At 41.2% G+C, this 19857-nt stretch overlaps 1 protein-coding gene across 1 annotated transcript in view; it reads right to left on the bottom strand.

Moving 5' to 3' along the window:
• The window catches only part of tln1 (talin 1), a 173487-nt gene that overhangs the window by 129649 nt on the left and 23981 nt on the right, over nucleotides 1–19857 (bottom strand). The window contains exons 2-5 of the mRNA XM_050052653.1: nucleotides 9713–9778; nucleotides 8057–8219; nucleotides 4109–4206; nucleotides 938–1067 (exon numbers count right to left, since the gene is read on the bottom strand). Coding sequence (XP_049908610.1) covers nucleotides 938–1067; nucleotides 4109–4206; nucleotides 8057–8186 — 358 coding nt within the window. The 5' untranslated portion in view covers nucleotides 8187–8219; nucleotides 9713–9778. The remainder of the gene's footprint in view (nucleotides 1–937; nucleotides 1068–4108; nucleotides 4207–8056; nucleotides 8220–9712; nucleotides 9779–19857) is intronic.

Below are 19857 nucleotides of genomic sequence, written 5' to 3'. Positions count from 1 at the left end.
AACAACTTAACCTCTAAAAACAATGGTCGTTCACAAATGGCCTCATGTGACTCTAACGACTCCAATTGCAGCGTTGCAGCAGGAGTTTCAACGACTGTCGTTGACACACCATTGGAGCACTAACAAACCAGTGACATCATTGGCCTTGTGAAGACCTCCCCAGAGGTTAAATACCTGGGTGCTTCCACACCAGTTTGTCAGACTAGTTCCAGCATAGTCAGACAAGCATGAACTGATGAAGCCTCTTGGATAAGAGGTGAAACGTCTTCTAAGACAAAACTAAGTCCAGTTGCGTTCGATTCAATTGCCTTGAGATAACTATGACCTGGATGAATGAGAATATCCACAGGCATATTGGTAAATGGAAACTAACCCCTTTAAACATCAAAGTCACATAATAACACAAAAAAATAACTGCTCGAGGCAGTGATAGACCAGCAGCTCCTGTGTTCAGCACTGTTAAATCACTGTTTTTACTCAGTGGAGTCTGGCTTTGAAGAGAGAGATATAGCAATTTCATTTTCCATTGGAAAGCACTGTCTAACAGAAAGGTAGAGCAGTGAAAATACTCTAAATATATTGCACACTTTAGCTGATATTAGTTTTGTTAGGGTTTGATGCTGGTCCCCATCCACAGCAATAGATTTCTTAGGTTCCATGTTAGACTTCAGCCTGTTTCTCCAAACTGGGGGCATGCCGACTGACATCCACTTTATGTAATATATTGTCTATGGATAAGTACCTCATACAACCCCACCTATAAAAATCTGAACTACAACTTTAAATAAAAAACCGCCATTAATCAGTGGTGACAATAGATCTTGTTCTGGGGGAGATGTACTGATGCACAGATGAACAAAATGAGGACAGACATTATTTCACCCAAACATATTAGGGAGTTGTCCAGATGATGTGTGAGCTGTGTGGCAGAGCTGACCTATTCTTGCACAGATGGTCATGAGCATGTCACTGACAATCTTTGAGTCGTCCACCATGACAGTTTTCACTGTGCCGTCCAGCATGCGGATCTTCAGAGGCCTCTGCTTCTTCTTATACTCCAGAGTGTCCTGACAGACAGAGGAGACAAGTCAGGAGATCTGTCTTACTAGATGTCAAAATGCTTGCTGGATCCTACAATCTTGATTATCTATAATAGTCTAAAACAAACCAGAGGTGATTCTGATATTTACAGAGGTACGTTATTTAAATTTCCTTCAAACAAACAATTTATAGAATCCTATGGCCTTTGTTTCATGCTGGTGCAGCGACCAGCACAAACAGCACTCCAACAGTTTCATTTTTCTACATATGAACTTGTAACATAAACTCTCAACCCCTCTGCCTCTGGCTACAAATCTGTGTGGCTGTGTGTTCGCAATGTGCTGTGCTGCACCATCCAGACAACGATCTGATTTCCTGGAGGAGCCAATTCTTCTTTTGTTGAGTCATTGTTGTCATTCCTCACTGTGACAGAGTCAGCTATTTCAGAGTGATTGGTTCAGTGATGTGATTGGCTGACAGTGCATTTGTTACTCACCACACCCACTCATTTATATTCCACTTCTGGGACCCCCTCAGAGACGAGATGGCATATCTCAGAGGGTGAGCTTCGAGAAATTCAACCAGTCCATATGCAACATATATCATTCATTATAATTCATTTAATTCTAGACAGATTTTTTTTATTAATATAAAAGTCCACAGTGATATTTTTGTTTAACACATGATCCACTCACAATAAAAAGTCAATGATTCATCAGCAGTACCCAACATATCACTGGACAGCAGTTTACAAAAGCTCCAAATTAGGCTGGATTACCAACTGCCCTGGAGCCCCAGACCTCCATGGGCACCAAGATCCATGCTTATTATGCATCAGCTGGTTTGTGCTTGGTTAACTGACAATCTATTGTGAAAATATGTACTAGTAAACACAGTATCATCTGACATGATCAGGGCCTAGGTAGTCACGCTCTATTACCTGATCTAGAGGCCCAGCCTAGCAAAATAACCTTCTGTTATTTGAATATACATGGTGCACATCAGTGTTAACTTCGCTGACAAAAACTATGAGGAAAATTTTTCATCAACAACCTTTTTTCCATGATGAAAACAAGACAACGACAAGCTAAAAAGAGATCTTGATAATAAAAACTAACACGAAATCTGTTTCATTTTCATTGACGAGATGTGACGAAAAAGTTAGTGGTGTACTATCAGACTTTGAAAGCCGAGAACGGCCATAGCTGTAATTATCTTCAAATGCCACATGAGCCACAGGCTGGTTAACTCCAGTAAACAGTCTGCACCAGGATGTTTCAGGATGTTTAGTTAATCAGCAAAAACACTCACACCAGAGCAGCATCAGAGTGCGAGTTGTGAGCTGTAATTCAGCAGTAAATTATCAGCCACGTGTGCCTGACAGTGGTTGGTGGAGCTGCTGAATGGATTTGTGGAGTTTGTTCATTGCAGCAGTGGCTGTTAGCAGTGACCCCTGTCTGAAAGCCACTTCACAGCTGATTACCACAGGACTCCACTCCGTCTGGACTCAAGAAGGTTTATGGTTTGATCTTGTTTGACAGGCAGGTAGGAGGCTCAGTTATCTGTGAGTAGCTGTACTGGAAATGAACAGTCTGAACTCAGATTAGTTTTCTCTGACAGAGATGAAAGTTTAGTTTTAATCACCAACCGTGTGAGAGGACATGAGTTTAAACCTCCAGACTAACATGTTGCAGACTAAGAAAGCTTTAATGAAGTTATTTTTCTGCTTACTAACAGTGAGATGGTAAGTCAGAGTTTACAATGAACCTGGGTACAAATCCTAGTTGTCTCAGATTAGTTATTTGTGGTGTCAAAGTGTTTGAGAGATAAATAGAGAGATGTTGAGCTTTTCAAATGATGATTAGCAAATGTGTGCTCATAAATCACCCCTTAAACCTGTCAAACACTGCTGGAGAAATGACAGTTTGTAAGTGTGTAGAAATTTTTTGGAGTTGTAGAAAAAAAATGTCTAAGTGAATTTTTTTTTTTACAACCTGTCACCTTGATTCTAATATCCGATACATGGATTAGCCTCACTGGATTAGTTTAAAGTAGACTTGCACAAATTACAATTTTTTGTAGAGTGTTTGGATGGCCAATTCTGATTTTGTCCGATACATTTTTTTCAAACCACTTTACAGCACACAAGATATTGCAATATTTTCTATCTTTGCTTTAATAGAACATTTTAAAAACAAAAACAGTGACACAGGTTAAGAAACATTTTCCTTTTTGCTCAAATATAACTTCAGGTACAGTATTAAAATAAATAAGTAAAAAAGGCATACATAAATAAAAACATAGATAAATAAAATAAGTCTTGGTGGATAGCATTTGTGGGTAATTTCTTGAATAGACAAAAAAGTAAAAATATCTCCTGTGGAAAATTCACACAGGTCTTCAGGACGCGTCCGTCAGTAAATGCGCGGACACGCGCCTCGTCAGTTTCAAGAAGCACAGTGCAGCAGTGAGAGCTCTGCAGTCAAGTTTAACACAGACGATTAACAACTTTCTCCTTCTCTCTTTTGATGTGTGTGCGTGAATGATTAAGCTGAGAAGCTGCCCATGTTTCACTTCCTCTCATCGCCCAAGCCGTGAGTTGCACATGCGCGTGTGTGCGCTGCTGATGTTACATGATGTCAATCATGCGGCGCGCCGGGAATTTGACCGGCGTTTTAAATCGGCATATTTTAGACTGACTGGCCAGTCGCAGGTCATGGCCGATCACGTGAAAACCGGCCAATTCCGAGCACTGCCGATAAATTGGTGCAAGCCTAGTTCAAAGACAATAAAACATTCCTGTCTATCTCCTGTAAAGGAAGTATATGGGGACCCCAACAATTACAGGGATTTTTACATGAGATAGACAATAAAACATTCCTGTCTGTCTCATGTAAAAATCCCTGTAATTGTTGGGGTCCCCATATACTTCCTTTACAGGAGACACTGACGCTGAGTACATTTTGCCATCATTCCATTTATTCACTGTATGGGTTGCTGCTGTGTGCTAAAATTTAAGTATTTGAAGCATTTAGTGGTGTGCAGACTGAGTGCTAGACTGACTCACCCCATTCCTCAACATGTAGTAGTCCAGGGCCTTCCCTGCCTCCAGCCAGATGCCTTTCTTTGGGTCTTCATCAGACAGAAACAGCCCATAGTCATTGGCTGCAAAAGGAAACAGAAATACTGAATGACTCATTGTAATTGTGTTTCTTGGCATCCATGCACATGTAGATATTTAGCAACTTTGGAGCAATTATTGTCTCAAGTACTTGTGCTGGATTTAACGTTTGAATCCTGTGCACTAGCTTCCCTGTCCATGTTAACCAGGTCAGTGGGTCTCTGGATGATAAACGCCTGTTTCAACACACACATCTGCTCCAAATATATCAGGTTACACATGTGACCACTTGTCTGTTGAGGGTGAGACAGGAAAAGTGGACCATTTAATAGGCTAGAGAGTAAAACAAGCTGCTGAGTCAGGCAAAGCCTGAGATACTGGCTTTGACTCTTTCCCTTTCGAAATGTAAAATGACTTACAGGTTGAAACAAGTAATGCAGAGAGCTACTGTTGAAATACCTTATGTAATAACACATAACTTTGCTTGCACAGTGTGGAGCAGAGGCCTATTCTCACTTTACAGCCACATTCTTCTGCAGAGCCTGTAATCAACTAGACAAAGATAACAAGCCCACAATTCACCTTGTCTGATACATTCTCTCTTGCATTCCACTCCGATTTTTACTCAAACTTCCAAATATTTGCTGTCTTTAGGAAGTTAGTGCGTTGGTTGCATTAATATCTTCAAAACGTTTTTGTTGGACTGCAGGATGCAAAGTCAGCGCTATAAACTCAAAAGTAAGTGAGTACATTTATGTGTTAGTGCCTCTGCCCACCCACATGCTTGCCTGCAGAACGAGGAGAGCTCTGATGCTGTTATTTTGCAATAACTAAGAACTGCAAACAATGTAGATTCTAACATGTTATATTCAGGACAGTAAAATAACAGAGGCTACACATTTCTCTGTCACTGTTATTTAAAAATTATACAATTTTGCTGTTGGTTATATTATCATTATGTTATTCAATTAAACAGCTCAATTCCTATTATTATAAATCAGCTGGTCATCAGTCACTTGAATTTGCTGTCATCCATCATTACAACTTCTGACAGCTGTCAATCAGCTGTCAAGATGTAATCTGTTTGCGGCTCAATGTGACAAATCGTCGGCTGCACAGACGATTGTGGGTCAGAATAGCCAGAAAATCATGTTGGCTTGCATACATCAAAATCAGACTGGACGTATTTGAACATCCTGGTATTTTGGCAAACTGCATTTAACATACTATGTATAGTAAATATTTTTCTGGCATATAGTATGGTAGTATGGGGACTGGAAAGCACAGTGTGTTTTCACAGAGTATTGTTGGACTACGACAATTTGTGAAGTTGTGCGACATTATTTTTGACAACAGTAATTTACATGTGAAGAGAATCACTCTTAACCTTTTCAAAGCTAAGCCTATTTTATAGGCCTCTGCTCCAAAATTGCATATCCATAATGAAATGAATATATCTCTGCAACCACAAGGTCTATTTGAATACTTTTGGTGTCATGGTAAATGGAACACTTGTGAGATTTGTTAAGATGTGTAAATATCAGTATATGTGTTATATGTGAAGAGTAAATGAAGATGGCACACAGCACAAATGAAACATTTTGAGGTTCGCCTAAAAAAAAAAAGAAGCATTTTCAGGATGAGTATCCCTTTGGAATGATGCAGCTGCAGCTCTAAACCTCTATCAAATCATAGTAGGCTACAATATGTGAACATTAACTCTGCAAAGGTTGATTCTGATAAAGTGAAGCAGAAGAATATTAGAGAGGTTTTAGTACAGAAAATTCAGGCGAGCTCTCCAAAACTGCACCATGTTTGCATGTGATTTTTGTCATGTACAATCCTATATCTTTAATTTTTTGTTTCTGTAAATCCCTAATGATGTTTAGGATATACACATACAACTTTCCGTTTTGTTTTTTTCCTCCATTTCCAACTCCAAACTGACCAATACACACCTACTACATTTGAAACTGAGTTTCTATTCTGAGTTGTGGAGGCCCATATCTCCGTGACGGCTTGGCCGATTTGAGTGATTGACACCTCGTTGGATTTGTTAGAGCCAATAGAATGACGCTATACCCACCAAAACGAGATTGACAGCACTGTAAGCCAATCAGAGTCAGCAGAACGCGTTGTGGGGCGATGTCGGCTGCTGTGAGTGGTCATTGTTATGCTTCCCCTGGCCGTCAAGTTTTTCCGCCCAGATTAATTTGAAGGACGGACAACAAGTCGGTAAACTGGAATGAAGTGCGAGTTAACGGCAGAATGAGCTTTTCACGGCAAAAACAACAAGGTAAGAGAGATATTACAAATATATTTTCGCGAAAAGATTTCTGTTGTTGTTCTTTGGCCTCTAGCTCTCTGATGCTTTGGGGTAGAATGCGTTGGTAGAGTGGAAACAGTGGAGTCTCAGCTTTCATTTGAGATGAATGGCGTGTGTTTTGCATAACGTGTGGTTGAGTTAGAGCCTGAAATATACCTAGTGGGTTGGAATATCGGTGCTGTATGGAGTTGGATTTGGTTTTGTTTATTTAGTTGTTGTTTGAGCTGTGTTTGGGGCATGTAAAAAGGGTTTTTACAGCCTTGTAGCCCAGGTTCTGCTGTTTAATTTGATGTGCAACATCACTATATTCTTCGTGATCAGTGTATTGTTTCACACTGTGCTTGCAGTCACTCTAAAAGTCCCCCATTTGGGGGGCTTTCGGGCTTAACAGCTTGATATGCTCCTGTATGATTACCAGGTGTGTTAATTTACTGTAACCTGAGCCACTAGAAAACCAAGTAGTTCTGGTCTTTAATGCTCATTCTATCCTAGATCAGAGCTCATAATTATCCACAAACAGCTGCAGAAGCCTAAAGCTGTTTTACATGCTGAATATAAGGGCCAAACTTCCCTCCGCCACTATACCCTACCATCAACTGAGTGCTGTTTGAAAGGTTTTCATATTTTCAAAAAATGCAGGATGTGCAAAGCTGCTTTTTTTATTACCTGCAACATTCTGCAAAACGGGCAACCAGATGGCTTGGATAAGAATTGAGTTACACAAGAAAATATAGTTCATATTAAATGTTGTCTGACCTCATCAGAAGGCACAACTGTTTATAGTTGTTATAAACAACCATGCTGGAAGGGAGGGGTGAAAAGTCAGCCATCATAGAGTGGGAGGAGACATGATATTGTTTAAATGTTTTAAAAGTGAAATAATTATGACATGATTATGATAAGAATAAAACTAGAATTTCCGCCTTGCAGTTGTACGCCTCCACGAAACTGTCAAATTGCAGCTACACTTTACATTCATGCCTGTGAAAACGTGGACACTTCAAGTTCATCCTTCAGTCCAAGTGGACATTTGTGCCAAATTTGAAGAAATCCACTAGGGTGTTCTTGAGATATGACATTCACAAGAATGCCACGGAATAGGTCACAGTGACCTTTGAAATACTTATCAGTTCCTCCTTAAATTCATGTGGACGCCTATGCCAGAAGTGAAGAAATCCCCTCAAGGCATTCTTGAGATAATGCACTCACTGCGATGGATCAATGGACAGACTGACTGACAGACGGACGAACGGACAGACGGACAGACAGAAAACCCAAAAACATAATGCCTCCTGCCACAGCTATCTCAGGTGCAGAGGCATTAAAAAGACAGCCTGAGACCCTGGTTCTTCTCTTACCTATGTGTGTTTGACCAATCACGATGTGACGTAGGTGTGAAAGTTGGATTGTCAGTTTCTAAAAATTACAGGACCTGTCTGACATAAGCCCCCCCATCCCCTGATCCTAAAATCCAAACACTGGAAAGGTTGTAGTGTTGCAAATTTGTGTGCATGCATGCATGTGCGTGTGTGTGGCTGGAGCAAGAAAGAGAGGAAGAGAAAACTCACGCTGGCCGAGCTGTGCCTCAGGAACTCTCTCCCTGATGATACGACAGGCATCGTACACCATGGTGGAGGGCTCAAACTGCATTGTCTTAACCACGTTCCCCACACCGATCTTTAGTGACAGGGCCACCATGATTGCTGCTCTGCACCTCCACCCAACTCACACCTGCATGATCGTCAATAGAAAAGTTAGTCAAGACAAATCACTTTACACAAATATACATCCAAAAGTCACATGCACTGTGTCAATATTAACACTTCTGATCCAACCCAAGCTCTTCAAAGACATGGACAAACTACTTTTTGCATTGTAAACATAATCACACAGATTATTGTTGACAAATCATGTTAATACAGGTGATGTGTCCAAGAAAAAACACATATATTATCTTGCATATGACTGCTTAGATTTGAAAGTTTGGTTAAGCCAAATTCTGTGACCTCTCTCTAACTGTGATATACTGAGCAAGACTTAGAAGCTAATTCTAGCCCCTCTTGGTGTTACTTACATACTGTATAGTTACTCTGGCTGTGTTAGCATTAGCAAACCTGATAAGATGTGATGTTGTACATGAACGACATTTATTTCTCTCTATTCTATAATCTGTTAAATGGAGTAAGTAGTAAATATTTCTCAGTACAGAGTGTGAAGCAGCTGACTTCAAAATGAGGAACACCAGTTCTATTTACATGCACAGAAGTTCAGACAGGAAACAGAGTTACGCATATATACATGATGAAGCCACTGGTTAAGTATAGTTATGCACTGTGAAAACCAAAAAAATGAGACACTCAAACACTAAAAAGATTGCTGCACATGTTATTACTTTGTTTTTAGAAAAGCTAGTGCAAATTGAATCTTTTTGGGCTGCAAGGATTGCAAAACCTTTGCCAGATCCTGGAGTAAGATTAGAGAGATAGTGTATAATAAAGATACTTTAAGCAGGAAAAAGCGGTTTTCTTTCAAAGCTGTTCAGAGATGACCTCGTTGTTGCAGAGTGACAGCACTGAGGGAGAAACCAGTGTGGCATGTGCTGGCGTCAGAGCCTCGTGGGATTGAATGTCACAACACAGATGCCCTGACACCCTCAGCCTAAAAATCCGGCTGACACTGTATCACCATGAGTTCCTCCTTTTTCTGGCTCCCAGCTTGATGACAGGCGGATGTAGCTGGGGTGTCAAGCTGAGAGGGGATCAGATCTCAGGTTGTAGCAATCAAAGTTAATGCTGGGTGCTGAAGTAACACACAACATTAGACTTCCTGCTTTGAGATATAGGTGACTACAGTTTCTTGTTAAACTACTGAAAGGTTTTTTTTTAACAAAATGTTTATTGAAGCAGAGAACAGAACATCCCTGCTTGGTTGTGGCCTGCAGAAAAACATCTGTCTCTCTTGGGTTTTATGATTTCACCATTATTATAATCCAGGTCTCACTTATCCAGTTGTATGCTCAGTACTTCACAAATACATGCAATGCTTTAGCTGGTTGCAATCTGCAATCCACCATAAGACACCACTGAATTCCTCTAAATCTTACCACTTCACCTTTAACACAGCATGACTTAATGATTAACAAATCGTCATTTTGTGGGTGAAGTTTTCCTTTAATATGCACTTTAGTGTATTTAAACTAGGAAGAAGGTGAGTAAGGTAAATACCTGATTTAACGCAGTGTTTTAGTCAAAGCCCTCCTGCCAAGTCAGATGCTGAACTTTTCTCTCTGGCTGAAAAAAAGGAAACAATCCAGGTTACAATCATTTTTATTCAGCTTTTAGTTTTTACTGACAAATGAAATCCCAGTTCTCCCTCCCAAGCAGCTCTTATTTTCGAATTAGACTGATCACAGAGATCCAAAATGCGATTGTATGTCTCTGAAACAATCCCCCTTTGTTGCATCTTAAAAGTGAGCAAACTATCCCATTGTTGTTGAGGAGGTGGAGAAGGAAATTTAGAGAAACATTTGGAAACAAAGTGTCTAACTTGGAGATATCTGAAAAAATGGTTTGCAGACAATCCATAAAAGATGATAAATAAGTGAAACTGTTAAAAATATCATCTGAATACAGATCTAGGGCACAATGTATATCCTTATTGTACCATACTGAAAAACCAGAGTCCAAATATGAGGGAGGAAACAGGTGGTTATTACAGAGTGGCCCTGAAGGAGACGCAGCTACATAGTTTACATGTCTTCTGAATTGATACCAAATCTTTAAAGTATTAAGCACAACAGGATTTTTAACATACATTGAAAGCTTGGTAGGAAGCGAAGAGTATATAAAAGCAGGTACAGAAGATGAAGGACAGCATGACTGGGCTTCCAATGTACAAAATAATACGAATACGAATTAATACAAAATTGGGTGCATACACATTCACTAACAAGACTTTTGATTGTATTAATGTACCTGCAACCATGAGATATCTTCCATTTTTGTCAGCAATAACATCAGTAGGTGAGAACTAAATTCCTTTATTAATTAAAATAGCAACCCCTCTTGCTTTAGAATTAAAATTAGAGTGTAAGACCTAACCTATCCACGGAGAGTGGAGCCTATGATGATCTTTAAGTCTAAGGTGAGTCTCCTGCAAAAACATTATATCAGAATTAAGCCTTTTCAGATGATTAAAAACTTTGGATTTTTTAGTAGGAATACCCAAACCACGTATATTCCAACTGAGAAAACGAGCAGGTGTGCCTGCTCTAGGACTACTGGGATTTAAATTAACAGAGCACATTTATGTGATTTAAAAATCCAGGTACAACAAACAAACAACAGAAAAACAAAAACAAAACAAAACAAAACAAAAACAACCCAGTCGTCAGTATAATCGAATGAGATATAAGAAATATCAGTGAACTAAATAAGAAGTTTGAAAAAAGATAACATATCAACACAAAATGCTTGCTTTACTTGTTATAGTTTCTTAGAGACGTATTCACACAAAATGAGACATTATCATATTGCTTATAAGTAACAATTCACCTTGCAGAAGAAAAACTGCACAGGAGAGCAACTAAAGTGGTCTAATATAAACAAATAAATAAGCAAGCCTCACATGTAAAAAAGAATTAAATGTAGTCTGAAAGCATTATGCCTGCCTGATATCATTACAACATACTGTGTAACAACCTCACCCAATGTTCATCTTCTTAACATAAGCTTTGGCATCATCTGCTGATTCAAAATCCTTTTCCACACCTTTAAAGCTAATCCGAAGACGGGCCGGGTAGAAAAGACCATAACGAAGTCCCTCCACGCCGTGCAGTTGTTTTCTGACTTCGTTGAAGGCCGCCCGGGCCCAGGCTAGCTTAGCCATATGGTCCGGGAAAATTAGGATCTGCATATCCCCGATGACGGTATGCCGGGCCTCTCTCGCACGTCGTAGAACATTGGCACAGTTGTTGTAATAATGAAACCTGGCAATGATGGGTCGTGGTCGCTCACCAGGTCTCAGCTTCGGCTGGGTGGTTCTGTGCGCCCGGTCTAGCAGTGGTTCCTTATCCAGCTTGAACGCATCCTTAAGCAGGGTGGCGACAGCGGCAGTACTGGCGACATGTCCTCTGGGACCCCCACTATTCTTATGTTGTTGCGACATTATCTTGATTCAGGGTCCTCACACTTGTTTTCCAACTTTCCAACAGATTTTCAGCTCAACAACATCATCCGTGCAGGCAGAGAGCGACTCCTCCATTTCTCCCACTGTACCTTTGAGTGTAGTCAACACGGCATCTGAAGCAGCTTTATCCTTTGCCAGTTGTATCTTCAATAATAATAATAATAATAATACATTTTATTTGTAACGCACTTTACATAAAAACAAATCTCAAAGTGCTACAGAAGGCAGTGGAGATATGCTATGCTAAGAATTAACAACAGACAACATAATAAAATACATTAAAAGGCTTTAGTAGAAAGGTAAGTCTTTAAGTTGCGTTTAAAAGCGTCCACAGTCTGTGGTGCTCTCAGGTGGTCAGGGAGAGCATTCCACAGTCTGAAAGTGGCCGAGCAGAAGGTCTCCCATGGTGTTGAGTCTGGTCCTGAGGGATTGAGGAGGTTGGCAGTGCGGCAGGTGCGTGAGGAAGTCTGAGGAGTGAGGAGTTCTTTAAGGTAGAGTGGAGAATGTCCATGAATGCACTGATGTGTGGGGAGGGAGACCTTGTATTGAATTCTGAGTTCAACGGGCAGCCAGTGGAGTGATTTGAGGGTGTGATATGGTCATGCTTGCGCACCTTCATCAGGATCCTAGCAGCGCTGTTCTGGAGGTATTGAAGCCTCTGGATGCTTTTACTAGGGATCCTGATGAGGAGTGCATTACAGTAGTCCGGCCTGGAGGAGACAAAGGAGTGGACAAGCTTTTCAGCATCTGCCAGGTTGAGTGATGGATGGAGTTTTGCAATGTTCCTGAGGTGGTAAAAGGAAGTCTTGCACAGGTGTTTGATGTGGGTCTCGAATGTGAGGTGGGGGTCCATTTTAACGCCGAGGTTAGACAGGGGGATGTTCTCACCGGAGAAAGAGATGTTGGTGAGGGTGGATGATCTGACCTGGTGTGGGGTGCCAACAAGGATGGCTTCAGTCTTGGAGCTGTTAAGTTGTAAGAAATTTAGCTTCATCCACGTCTTTATCTCCTCCAGGCAGGTAGTGAGTGAGGCAGATGGCAGGAGTGCAGAGGGGGTGGGATCTGTCCGGAGGTAGAGTTGTGTGTCGTCAGCATAACAATGGAATGATATTTCATGCCTGCTGATAACATGGCCGAGGGGGAGCATATAGAGTGTGAAGAGGGTAGGACCCAGCACCGAGCCTTGAGGGACACCACAGGTGACATGGTGAATTTGTGATTTTGCCTCTCCCAATGCAATATACTCAGTTCGCCCAGTGAGGTAGGATGTGAACCACTTGTGGTTGGTATCAGTGAGGCCGATGGTGGAATGCAGGCAGTGAAGGAGGATGTTGTGGTTCACAGTGTCAAATGCAGCTGTAAGATCCAGAAGTATGAGGAGGGATGGGGAGCCGCTGTCCAATGTCATCAGGAGGTCATTTGTGACCCTGACCAAAGCTGTTTCAGTGCTGTGACCAGGACGGAAACCGGACTGAAATTTTTTCATACAGATCATTTTGCTTAAGATGGTCCTGAAGTTGTGCAGCAACTGCTTTTTCCAATACCTTGGAAATAAATGGAAGGTTGGAGATGGGTCTGTAGTTGGAGAAAACATCAGGGTCAAGGGTGGGTTTTTTAAGAAGAGGTCTAATGAGAGCAGTTTTCAGGGCAGATGGAACGTGACCGGCCTGAAGGGAGTGATTTATGACCTTGGTGATAAGGGGGCTGATGGCCGAGAGGTTGGCTTTCACCAGGACTGTGGGGAGGGGGTCCAGGGCACAAGTGGATGGTTTCATTGACTTAATAATGTTCTCAACTTCCTGCTGTGTGGTGTCTGAGAAACAGCAGAAAGGTTGGGCGGCCCCAGACTGTGGGTGGGTCATCTGGGCAGGTGAGTCGGTAGAGCTGGAGAGGAGAGACCTGATGGAGTCAACTTTTTTCCTGAAAAAAGTGACAAAGCTGTCGCACCGCTCCTCTGAGGCTTCAGAAAGGGGGAGTGCTTGTGGTCTGAGGAGATGGAGAGTAGAGTTTATGGTGGAGAACAATTTCTTGGAGTTACCAGGGCTATTATTGATGATGTTTGAGTAAAACTGTGACCTTGCATCCCTGAGAGATTTAGCATAGGCCTTTTGGTGTTCTTTATAGGCTTGTTTATGCATGGTCAGTCCTGATGCTATGAAGCACCTCTCCAGGACACGCCCAGCCTTCTTCATCTCCCGCAGCTCACTGGTGTACCATGGGGCTGAGCGCAAGAAGGAGACTGTTCTGGTCTTCGGAGGTTGACTGTAGGTCGGCTCTAATTGTAGACAAACCATCGCCCAGTGCCACTCAGAGTTCAGTTTTAAAAATCTCCGCGATGTGTGTCTCAGAGAGGCTAGTAGTTCTAGCTTCAAGGCTTCAACGCCAAGGTCCTGAGGTCCTGCCCGTGGCTAGGTTGAACCGTTGGGTGGGGTTGACACACCTGTAGCCATGGTCTCCTCCTGGGAGCCAGGCCTTAGTTGCTGAGCTGCAGCAAGAGCTCTGGCGTTTTTACTGGCCATAATAATTCAGTCAGAAAGTCAAGTAGCCAAACAAAACTTGTTGGGATATCTTCCTCAGACAGTTTTTCTTAAAAAAGGGCTGATGAATAACAATTTAAATTGAAATCTGTAGTAGCCTCTGAATATACGGTCTGCTCCATCTGTAGCTCTGCAGCGCCTCTGAAAGTTCAGTTTTACAAAAAAAAAAAAAAACAGCTTTCCAGCAGTAAAATACTCCTTTAACTTTCTTGGCAAGAGATAGATTTTGTTAGATTTGGAGTATCATAACAAAGGATCTGAATACTTATTTAAATGAATAATTCATTTTGGGGTTTTTAATGAATTTGCAAGCATGCCTTTGCCCTGAAGATTGAGATGCCTTTAATTATCCGTTGTCTGTTAAAAAATTCAACAGATAAAATTCAGAAGAAAGGTCATTCATCTTAAATTAATAAAAATTATCCCATGTTTTCCAGTTACCATTGGTTTGTGCAGAAAATACTCAACTCAGTACCTCTGTTACAAGTTATGTGACATCAGTTCTTGCAAGTGTTTTACTGGCTGATTCTCTGCAGCAACATGTCTGAAAGTATTTCAGGCCTCTGGCTGGAACATGCACAGCTCACTCTCATTCAGCACAACATGCTGATTAGGGGTCAGGTGATTATCAGCCAGGCTGATTATCACCTGTGATATGAAGTAATTTTACAATTATCAGCATCCGTCACTCCCTCACTATTAGCACAGGATCTAGTCTGCGTTCAGTGGGATAAAATGACATATTTTTTTAATTGGGGGGGGGGGGGTCATTGTAAGTGCTTCATCTCCAGATAACTTGGATCTTCTTCTCCTCTGCTCTGGAATAACAGAGTTCTTGCAAGATCCCACTCAAAGGTCCCGATGTCATTTCCTGTTTTAAAAGCCTTTCAATGCCTTAAAAGGGCATTTCAGCTTCTGTATCTGTATTCTCCCAGCTATGATTCAGCTGGGAGCAGTGTATCCTGTCTGCAGTGAATGTAAGGACAGTTTCTTTGGCTTGAGGGAAGATGAGAGGGGACTCATCTAAGGGTTCATATAGGTCTGTGTATTACAGCAGTTGTTTTCAATATTATCATTAAATTTAGGACCAAAAAGCTAAAGCTACTTAATTCTTCCAGTTTGATTAGTATCAAGCCAAAGACTGACGGGAAGTCTGGAGACTTCAGAAAATCTACTGAAAATGCTTCCCACTCCACCTTCACTGAAAGAGGAAGTGCTGAGTCACAACAGTAATTACTGAGAAATGAGGAAGAGTGCCCAAAAGTCAACAGCAGCCATGACAATTAGTTTAACAGAAAAAACACCAGAAAACAACAGTGAGGCTGACTTTCAAGGAGAGGCATTGATCAATGTATTTTGTCTAACAAAAGGGGGGATGTTGATAAGCATGTACACAATGAAAACACCAACTTATATTCTTCTTTGGCATGAATAAGAATTGTTAAGTGCTTAGGTGTAATTGAAGGTTTCCAGCAAGCCATCCTTCTGTTTCTACATGTGTCTCAGATGAGTTACGTGTTCTCATCTCAGTTCAAAATAAAAAGAAAGCTAACCAAGATGAAGACAAGTGTTCATTTCAACCAGTCCAAGAGGACATTTGTGCCAAATTAAAGTCTAGTCTTAAAACTCTTGATGATATATACACAATTGTTGAATTAACATAAATTAAGTTAGGTTAATTATGTTAACAGTTTGTCTACTCAAAATGTTCAAATTATCTAAACACAATACAAGTTGAAATACATTTTAAGTTAGATAAACCTGCCATAAAAGTGTGATTAAACAAACACTACAGCTTCTTGAACTGAGCTGGCACATCTAGCTGCTCCTTAAATTAAGTAAATTAAAAAATAATTATAATACATTAAAACAACTTTTAAGTTATTTGTCTTCTATTTTGGGAGTTTCCATTACTTCTTCATTGATTCATTGATTTCTGAGGTGAATATGACTTTGACACATAACTGAAAATTAGTTACTGAGGGTTGAGCCATACTGTACTTCTAAGGCTGACAATGATATTTGAAATTTTTAAAAAATTTTAAATAATATATCAGTCAATGACAGCTTTTGATCTTATCATCTGTAAGTGTGTGCATACTGGGGTCACAACCTGAAGGTCTACACACTCTAACTCAGTGTTCAGGGATTTATAAGTGGGACTTCTCTTGTTTGAATGACATGAGCATCCAAATAATGAGACAAATTTCCACACACCTAAAAACCATACTTTACCACTTCACAGATGCTTTCCTTCATGTGACTAAACAACTGAATACTCCTATGAATAGACAAAATATGACTAAATAAACACAAACACAAGCAGGCAGGCAGTGGGTACATTCCATTTAGGTGTTCCTGGTATTGTACATGCAAGTTCACAGCCATAGCTCCTTGGCACACTTAAGAATAACTCCTCTCTTATCCAATCTGGGTCTTATTTCCATACTTCTATAGCAATTTAAATCATCTGTGTTGTAATGTGAACATTATACTGTAAGCATTATAGAAATTAGGGATGTAACGATGCATCGCGTTGCAATTAAAAATCGATGTTTTTTTTGTGACAACTCAAATCCGTGGAGGTGAAAAATGCATCGCGATGCTATTCTGAAACAGCGGAGGGCGCAATCTTTTATTTATTTATTTTTTTATTGAAAACAGTTCAGCTTAATATACAGCAAGTGCAATAATCACATTTTAGTATTGTTCAAGGGCGCGTGAACTACACTTTCACTTGCTCAACGTCGTACGTCAACGTCACTGTTAAATTTCTGACACTGACAGAGATGGCAGCGGTTGCGATTGTGGATGCTGAATTTGAAATCGAGGATGCACCACAGACTTTTAAGTCAGACATGTGGGCGCATTTTGGCTTTCCTGTTTTCAAGAAAGAAAAGGGCCAGAAGAGGACAGACAACACTAAAACTGTGTGCAAGTATTGCAAGAGATTAGTGCCCTACTCAAACAGCACGACCAACATGATGCAGCATGTCACTCGGCACCACAGTGAGAAATTAAGATATGAGACTGTTTTCCGTGGTTGAAAATGAAGGATTTCGGCTGTTGGTCAACACACTGGAGCCCAAATACCACATCCCCTCCCACCCGCACTTCTGCCAGATGTTAATGCCAGCGCTTTACAAGGAGGCCAAAGCACATGTGGTACAGGCCCTCAGTGTGGCAGATAGCGTAGCAATCACAACAGATGGCTGGACTTCCAGAGTGACCCAAAGTTATGTCAACATCACAGCCCGTGTGATCACCGCGGACTGGGAAATGGCTAGCTTTGTGCTTCAAACTCGCCCTCTTTTTGAAACACACAGTGGAGTCAACATTGCTGAAGTGCTCAAAGAGGCTGTGACTGAGTGGCAGCTTGAAGTGCAACACACACTGCCGCCGGCGCGGCACTGTGGCCGTCAAGTGCCGCCCCCTAACACACATTGGCAGCGGCGCTGTCGACACTAAAGTGTATTTCCCACCCCAGCCCGCTAGTTGGCTGTACCTACACTAGTTGCCAACGGTTGCCAACTGCTAGTAACGGGAGAAGAAGAGGAAAAACTTTGAGGCAACAACAACTTGGATTTCACGGGTGAGTTTCTTATCAAAATCGTCTTATTAAAAATTTGAAGCGACCGGAGTTCATACTACGGCGGCCGAGACATACATAGAAGGCTTTTCTCACAGCGCCGGCCGCACTGGAAATAAGGCCTCTACACATGATCAGCTGTAAAACCGCTTTGCGCTGGCTGTCCCATTGTTTGTCTATGGAGAGGGCGGCAACGCCTGACAAAGCGGCACCGCTACCCTTGGCGTCGCACACCACTCTTGAATAGGAAGGCTGTGTTAAGATAATAATATAGTTCCTCTCACGGGGCTTGTTTTGTATGATGTATTACTCCGCCCTGCAGCATGGCCATGTAACTTTCTGTGTTCAGAAAAAGTATGGATGGTGACACTTTTCAGTAAGTTATCGTGTGGTCCTTTTTAGAAGGTGAAGTTGCCACAATCTGGATCTGGATTAACTGTTGCTTTGTGTCCAACATGTCAGGCTGCTTGTGTTTCTTGACCTTCATACCTGTCTGAACTCCTTCATATCTACACACCCTCCTGTACTCTTCGATCCTCTTCTGCAATCCAACTCACATCACCATCAGCCCACTTTACAGACCCCAGAGCCTTCAGCCATTCTGCCCCCTACCTTTGGAACTCACCACATTTACAATATTGACTCCCTTTTTATTTTCAAATCCCATCTGAAAGCACACCTTTTCAAGCTGGCATATTTGGTCTGATTTAATGATTACACACATAATGAGACTTGCACTGACGATGACTTAATGATGATAATTTTACACCTAATTATTATGATTATGATTTATAATATAATAGTATACAATATTAAAATGATTATTATTATTGAGTGGCGGTAGCTTAGTCCATAGGGACTTGGCTTGGGAACCCGCGGGTCGCCAGTTCAAGTTCCCGCCCAGACCAAAATATGCAACGTGGACTGGTAGCTGGAGAGGTGCCATCTCACCTCCTTGAGCAAGGCACCAAACCGTCGAACCGCTTAGGGCGCCTGTCCACGGGCAGCCCCCTCACTCTGACATCTCTCCATTTAATGCATGTATAGGTCCTGTTTGTGCATGTGTGTGTATTTCGGTGCTGCGTGTATATGTAGGCTATATGACAACGGAGAGAAAAGACTGAATTTCCCCCTTGGGGATTAATAAAGTATATAAAATCATATTAAAAAATGTAATTATATGATTATGATTTTTGTAGTCATTTTATTAACTTATTATTGTATGTTATTGAATTGTTTGACTTTATGATCTATGGATACATTGCTGCTTAGTGTTTTAACTGTGTCTTCCTTTAGTGCTTTGAAAGTCGTCTATAAATAAAAGTTGTTGTTGTTGCCAGATCTCAGCAATAATGGTGAGTGTGATGCATGGAACACCTATATTGTAATAAACCAGAACTGTTCTGAAAATGGAATTTGGCCATCAGTAATGTTACTGAGTGCACCTGTGCTATACTTGATCCTTGACAAGTCAAAATGTTCTCAGGAACAATGGTCTACATAGACATTAAGCATCAAATATTGGCTCCTACCTACATCGTCAGTGCTTAAAGACTTATCTTTGCTGACTTCACTTCCTGTCAGTCCATTCCAGACTGTCACTGTTAAGAGACAGTAGTAAACTGTCACCCTATCCTGCCTGTTCTGTCAGTAGTCAGATACTGTGTATTTCAGCTTTATCTCATGTCCGTCAGTCCACACTCTATTTTAGTGCGTTGGTGGAAGTGTCTACCAACAACAAGGGTATATAACAACAGGGTCTTATCTTAATATGCCAGAACAACAAATGTTACTTTTACAACTGCTCTCCATGGCTGATAAGTACCGCATGTGATGCTGTGGATCCTCTACCCACAGTCTCTACTGCAAACATCTGCCAATGACAGAAGCATATGGTACAAGTACAGTACACACGTAATGGTTGAATAAACCAAGCAATCTGTAAGCTCTACTGGAATCAATTGGCAGAAAATAGCTTTGTTGTTTCTTCTGTGACCGTTAAAAGAGGTTCCTGGTGAGTGGCGAGGCACGACTGGGTGTATATAGCTTAGCACAG

Source organism: Epinephelus moara, chromosome 9 (genome assembly GCF_006386435.1).
Source record: "Epinephelus moara isolate mb chromosome 9, YSFRI_EMoa_1.0, whole genome shotgun sequence".
Taxonomy (NCBI): domain Eukaryota; kingdom Metazoa; phylum Chordata; class Actinopteri; order Perciformes; family Serranidae; genus Epinephelus; species Epinephelus moara.
Note: the sequence above shows the minus strand (reverse complement) of the source record. Positions and strands in the feature narration are given on the sequence as shown.